Genomic DNA, 6875 nt, shown 5'->3' on the forward strand with positions numbered 1-6875 from the left:
TCATAGCCTGGTTCACTCTCTAGGTTTCTTCCTGGGTTTTGGCCTTTCTAGGGAGTTTTTCCTAGCCACCGTGCTTCTACACCTGCATTGCTTGCTGTTTGGGGTTTTAGGCTGGGTTTCTGTACAGCACTTTGAGATATCAGCTGATGTAAGAAGGGCTATATAAATAAATTTGATTTGAATTGAATACATGAGGCTTCAATCTAAGCACTCACATTTTTATTGTTTATAAAAACTGCAGATTAGAAAAATGCAGTTGCGGTAAATACATTACACAGCATTTTCACTGTCATGGATTGTAACAACTAGGACTATCTCTGGATGTTAAGCTGTTGCATTTTATAGAAGAAATTGAAGGAAAAAAATGTACGCTTACACATATGAAGCCAGACGTAAAAAACTGCCAAACAGAATAGTAGTTTTTCACTACACACGAACACCCACAGTTGTCACCACTTTATGCATCTTCAATTTTACTTGGAGTATATATGCTGGACACAACTTTAAATGCTGCTTTTCAAAAACACCTCAGTTCTTAAAAAGTACTCCATGTTTTTACACAGTATCACCATTTCTACAGAGAGAGGACAACAAAATGATTCAGGTGCAATATGCAGAAATTGCTCTGCCATTTCCTGGTTGTTAAAATGAGAATAGTTTGCCTAATTTGAGTTTATGTGAAAAAACAAGCATCTAAACCGCTGTGAAATATCTTTTCAATAACCAAAAATGTTGTATTTTCAGATGTTTGAAGCTGGTGTACAAAACCGAAAGCAAAAGACGCAAAAACAAAACTTAAGAACGGGAAGCATGGAAGTAGCGGACCTAAAACATATCTACCACTTCTTTAGACTTGCTTCCAATGACAATATACAACTATAAAACTCACATCTATAAAACTAAAATTTCTATGTGAATTTGGTCGAGTCGCCCAAAAAGTTACATATTGCAGCTTTGAGAGTGCTGCGTAGCTGTGATCTAGTCTGCATGTATATGAAAACTGCACAAAGTAGCTACTACCAGTAGTATGGCAAATGTGAGCAAGATATTTAAGACCGCTTTACAGATCGCTGTCCAGCTTAAACATCCAAATTAAATCATAGGTGTTCTGGCAGTGTGCAGGTAAGGGTTACGACCCTCCAAGTACCTCCTACCCTCTCTTCCGTGCCCCTGCCTATCTATCTTACTCTGGACACATTCACAGCGAGAGCAGCTGTGGAGGTGGATGGATGATCTTCTCAGTTAGATTCCTCCACTACAGCCCCAGACACCACTTCACTGCTGTCCTGCACCCCAAGATTCAGATCTTCACCTGGGAGACACATGGAGAGAGGTGTCACACTCAGATAGGGAAAGAGTCACACACACACTTTGAATTGGGGTAATAGAATATCATGCCAGGTTATCCTACCTGCAGTCTGGTCCTGTGTGGTCTGAAGAGGTGTGTGTTTGTAGGGCTGTATCCCACTTGGGACCTCAGCAGAGTTGGGATCCTTAGGGGGCCAGCGGAGTTCCCCACTCTCCACATTGCCCCCATCAGAGGGCTCCACCACAATAGAAGGAAGTCTCTTGGACAGCTTGGGATTCCGCTCATGGGTATCTGGGAAAATCTGGACACAAGAAGTATTACAATTTAGTAATTTAGCAGACACTCTTATTCAGAGCGACTTACAGTTAGTGCATTAATCTTAAGATAGCTAGGTGAGACGACCACATCAAATAAAATTGTATTTGCCACATGCGCCGAATACAACAGGCGTAGACCTTACCGTGAAATCCTTACTTACAAGCCCTTAACCAACAATGCAGTTAAGAAAATAGAGTTAAGAAAATACTTACTAAATCAACTTAAGTAATAAATAAAAAGTAACACAATAAAATAACAATAAACGGGGGTCCAGGTTAGTCAAGGAATTTGTAAATTTAGGTAGGGGTAAAGTGGCTATGCATAGATAATAAACAGTGAGTAGCAGCAGCAGCAGTGTAATAACGGGGGGGGGGGGGTGTCAATGCAAATAGTCCGGGTGGCCAATTGATTAATGGTTCAGCAGTCTTATGGCTTGGGGGTAGAAGCTGTATCTCAGTATGGTGTATTTACTCTTTATTAGGGTGTTTTACCCTTTTTAATAGGGATTTGAGATCCTTGCAATGAGAGCTCATACAGCATTTTACAAGAAAGATCCAAAATTAAAGGCACATTTGTAATTGTTTCATTGGTAGGATGTCAATTAATCTCTTGGTTGAGTGACTGGTGAATTGATGGATGGATGGATTGAGGCAATAGTAGACTCACCTGAAAGGATATGCCCTGATCCCCTGACACAGCTCCAGCTACAGTGAAGTCCTCCATCACAGGTTCCTGTGTGTTAATCACCTCAGTCATCCTATGAACAACAAGGCAATACCATTGTTGTACACACTTTCATGTAAATAAACGGATGTGGTTTATGTCTACCTATAATACATTCACATAGTGCTACTCACTGATACTCAAGAAATCCAATGTAATACTTTTATAATCTCCCCTCTTGTTTGCTCTCTCCTCCCTCCCTCCCTCGCTCAGCTCTTGCTTATTTTTTGACAACCTTGATCAGAGAGACATGTGAAGTGCAAAGCCAGCCTGTGGTCCAACGAGACAGCCAATCATTGCCCTTGAAGTTGAAACTAACTACAGGGTACTGTACTTAGTCTTATATGCAAATAGGCATAAAGAAACCTGGTACTTCAAAAACAACAAATTCACAAAATATTAAGACTGTGTAGAAGAAACTTATCTGAACCAGGGAATTTTTTAACAGAGTTTTCATGAGAACGTAAGCAGCATACTAAATGGATATCATGATGTCTAAACCCTGTTTTCATCACTGTTGAAGACTCACTCTTACTCATTATTTATGTATGCAGTTGTCCTTGAAATCTGATGTAGTGCTAGAGCAACAGCTGGCACAGGGAAACGGAGCAGACGCAGGCCATCTAATATAAAGGCATTCATGAAGTGCCACTGCCAACTCAACAGAATCAACAGAACATATTTAAACAGACAGACCTTGCTACACTCGGAGTCCAAGATATTCTGGTGAGCATTAGTTCATAAATTACCCCACTCAGTCAGTTGGATTGACAGCTATGGTTTCCATGGATACATGAGGAGATGTAATCTCTGTGTGATTGTCTGAGTATCACTCTTGGCAGTGTGGAAAAGGAAAGCTGATTTGGGTGTTTTCATTTATGCATTATAGCAATTACTGATGATTACTACTCGTAACCTGGATGTGTTTTTTTATTTTTATTCCTCGTACTGTGGTACATTTGTAAGACAATTGCTCCTTTATTCCTACTCAAAAGCACATCTTGTCCCTTGACGGAATTCCAGTGGTCACTTTGTGTCTTGACCTCTTGGCCATCCTAGGTCAAAGGGAAAGGCTTCTCTTACTCATTACCAGTTGTGAAGTCAACTTTACCATGGTTCAATGTGATTGTGAAAGCTTGGGTAGGCCAATACAAACACACCTACCTAATTATGGCATGAGTGTGAAACTGTGAATCACATCCTGTGAAAATGAAATACCACAGCATGATGTAACTAGGAGGAAGGGTGTGTGTGCAGGATGAACGCAGATGAAAAGAATGTCATCAAGGTGCATCCAACTATTCAAAAGCAAAGTCTGCATTACATTCCAACCCAATAAAGTGCTAATCCTGTCACTCAGACACAGGCTCAAAAACAGTTGGTGTTAGTTATATTTGTCCTATTTGAGGCCCAAGCAATATTGTTTAGCTGGAGTGACTGATAAAATGCACTCACTTATATCCAATCCTTTCATATTAGTGAGGCCTAAGAAATAAAACATAGGAAAGGAGGCGGGTCTGGTATTGAGATACACCCACGTCCTTATGACACAATATGGTTGCAATAATGCAGCTCTCTCCAAAATTAAGACCCACATTGATAACTCGGTGATCTATCAGTAGTAAACTGTTGAATACTACATTTGTGAACTCTATTCTCTATTATTATTGGATATTTTAGTTTGTCCTAAACCATTTGTTGTTAAACACAAACTTTTTACAGGCTATTAACTGTAACTGTGCGCACCTTAATAATCATGCCTACCTGTTTGGAGCGTTTATAAACGTATTATGTCCTTTCAAGCTGAGTTGAGGTAGGCTAGATGTCCAGTGAAAACACGGCAAACAATATATTTCTTCAGAATGGGTTTTCTTTCAGAACAGTGATAGAAATCCGGTAGACAAGTGTCCGTATAAACCGTGACGTACCCAATGAAGTTTCCCACGCACGCGAGTGCTGGAGCATGCGCACTTTCGCAGTCGGTCGAGTCGACTTCACAACACAGCCTACTTCAAATCAAAATAAAATAAAATTGTATTAGTCGCATACACATATTTAGCAGATGTTATTGCGGGTGTAGCGAAATGCTTGTACTGAGACAACGGGTAGGATAGAAAGAGCAGAGCAATTGATTATTCTGCCAAATGTATTACCCAAGACTGTACACTATGACTATATGCAAAATGATGTACTGAGTACTTAGAGCCATGAATGCTGATTGGCTGACAAATTCATGAAAACACGAATGTGTTTTTTGTTGTTGTCTTAATCTAAGGTTTGACATAAGGTTAGCAGTGTGGTTAAGGTTCGTGTTACAGTTAGGTAATAAATCACATTTTAAGAAGATAAATTGTAGAAATGTGGGATTTAGCTAAAGTTATGACTTTCTGGCTGTGATCACTACAAACCAGGTTTCCAACCTTTTTATGTGAGTAAAGTAGCCTACATGTTGGATAAAACAGTAATGACAGGCCTGATGGAAACAGAACATTTTTTGGTAAACTTTCCAAATGTCGACAAAACTAAATTTGCTAGACAAAGGAAACCCTTTTATGTGCAAATATTGATATAATAACTATCATATGGAAGTAAACTTGGAGTCATGCAATGACATGTACTGTGGTCCTCCCACTACAACTCATCTGGAAGCATGCAGTTTATTAGGCTATAGATGAAATCAATTATGTTCATTCACAGGTTGGTGCTCCTTTCCAATAAATATTGAAGGTCTTATTCTGGTGACATGATCATCAATGCTTGGCTGTCTTTTGTCAAATAAAAATGATGTCGCTCTTTTGTCCATAACAATCTCATCATGTAGGCTATACATGCGCTCTAGCCCAGGGAATCCCAAACTTGGTCCTGGGCCCCCGGTGCACATTTTTGTTTTTTGCCCTAGCACAACACAGCTGATTCAAATAAATCATCATCAAGCTTTGATTATTTGAACCAGCTGTGTAGTGCTAGGGCAAAAACAAAAACGTGCATCCAGGGAGGGCCCCAGGACCGAGTTTGGGAAACCCTGCTCTAACCAATAGTGCCAGTATCTGCGGGTGTTGGCTAGAGCGCACATGCCAATACCAGAGTGGGCACACACTGCTGTACATAACGTAAATTGTTTTTGTGAGAAAACCATCAGTACAGTTGAAAATATGACGGAAACCCGTTTGACTTTAGGTTTTTTTTGGTAAATGGGAATTTAACTGCAAAGGGTATTTGTTTATTTGAAATATGTCATGACGCACAGCCTTTTATCTGCAACAAGTCAATTTGATGAAAATACACTTCTGGTGGGAAATGCGCATATTGTTTTTATGTGGATTTTAGAATATTCGCATGAAAATCTGTTGCCAATTTGATAGAAATCTAGTTAGTGACGACCATAAAACATTTGTAGCCTATAGCCTAAAGAATGCGCCATGTCAACCTAGCCTGCTACATGTCGACCATGCCTCCACAACAGAACACCTGCGCCACTAGCTGTTTCCAATACCCTGTCCAGTACTCTGTACATTTCTTTGTGGACATTTAAAAAGTTTGCATAGAAAATTGATGCGACAATTGCCTGCCATGGTGCGTTTCCATTGAACTGTCTTGTGTTGAGAAAAAACACTGGATATACAGTGAGGGAAAAAAGTATTTGATCCCCTGCTGATTTTGTACTTTTGCCAACTGACAAAGAAATGATCAGTCTATAATTTTAATGGTAGGTTTATTTCAACAGTGAGAGACAGAATAACAAGCAAAAAAAATCCAGAAAAACGCATGTCAAAAATGTTAGGAAATGATTAGCATTTTAATGAGGGAAATAAGTATTTGACCCCTCTGCAAAACATGACTTAGTACTTGGTGGCAAAACCAGGGGCGAAAATCTGATATCCACTTTGGAGGGGACAATTGCATTAAATTTTCTCAAGAGCAATTCATGAGGGGGACACCAAAAGTAGTGCTGTAACACATAGCCTACATTGTAATATGGTAAATGTATATTGAGGAACCAAAGAAATAAGGTGTTTGCCGTACTCCTAACAACCGGTACCCAAAACTACACAACTAATCACAACAGCAATACCATTGCCTTTAACAAATCTTAGTTCAGTCACCAGTTTAAGTTGAGAGTGGGGGTATCCATGGCATTTTCCAATTATGTTCCTATTTTACAAGTCAAAAACATTGAGAACCTTTCATAATGTTGCCATACAAAGACTCAACAAACTTACCTGAGACTCCCTGTCTCTGCCAGTCTGTCCCTGCATATCTGTCCCCAACTCTGCTGTCTGTGTGCCATCTGTTGCCTGCTCTGCCTAATGACATCATTGTGAAACATTTCCATTAGAATTTCATTTCTTTCTTATGAACATTTTATCAACTAGTCTTTGAGATATTAGGCTACTAGGGTTCTTACTATGCGTTTTGGTGTATTGAAAAATACTCTGATGTCCGTCTTTTATTTTTCTGCCATTTTTCTACCTGGCTGGCTACACACACAGTGTGTAGGTTATTTACAGTAGGAGATGGGCTTCTA

At 39.6% G+C, this 6875-nt stretch overlaps 1 protein-coding gene across 1 annotated transcript; it reads right to left on the minus strand.

The window, feature by feature from the left end:
- Positions 1 to 202: 202 nt before the first annotated feature.
- On the minus strand, positions 203 to 4471 carry si:ch73-49p17.1 (protein LBH). Its single transcript, XM_014190863.2, has 4 exons — positions 4115 to 4471; positions 2294 to 2384; positions 1412 to 1610; positions 203 to 1312 (listed from the first exon to the last, which is right to left on the minus strand). Exons 2-4 carry the CDS (start codon positions 2381 to 2383, stop codon positions 1239 to 1241), a joined length of 363 nt encoding a protein of 120 aa, XP_014046338.1. The 5' UTR covers position 2384; positions 4115 to 4471; the 3' UTR covers positions 203 to 1238.
- Between the last annotated feature and the right edge of the window lie 2404 nt (positions 4472 to 6875).

This window comes from Salmo salar, chromosome ssa01, assembly GCF_905237065.1.
Source record: "Salmo salar chromosome ssa01, Ssal_v3.1, whole genome shotgun sequence".
Lineage (NCBI taxonomy): Eukaryota > Metazoa > Chordata > Actinopteri > Salmoniformes > Salmonidae > Salmo > Salmo salar.

Bases quoted from the DNA above. Each gene is read 5' to 3' on its own strand.
- si:ch73-49p17.1 (XM_014190863.2), bottom strand. From the start codon at position 2,383: ATGACTGAGGTGATTAACACACAGGAACCTGTGATGGAGGACTTCACT. The intron at 1,611-2,293 runs GTGAGTCTACTA...TCTTGTGTCCAG, and splicing joins ATCAGGGCATATCCTTTCAG to ATTTTCCCAGATACCCATGA. The intron at 1,313-1,411 runs GTAGGATAACCT...TGTGTCTCCCAG, and splicing joins CACACAGGACCAGACTGCAG to GTGAAGATCTGAATCTTGGG.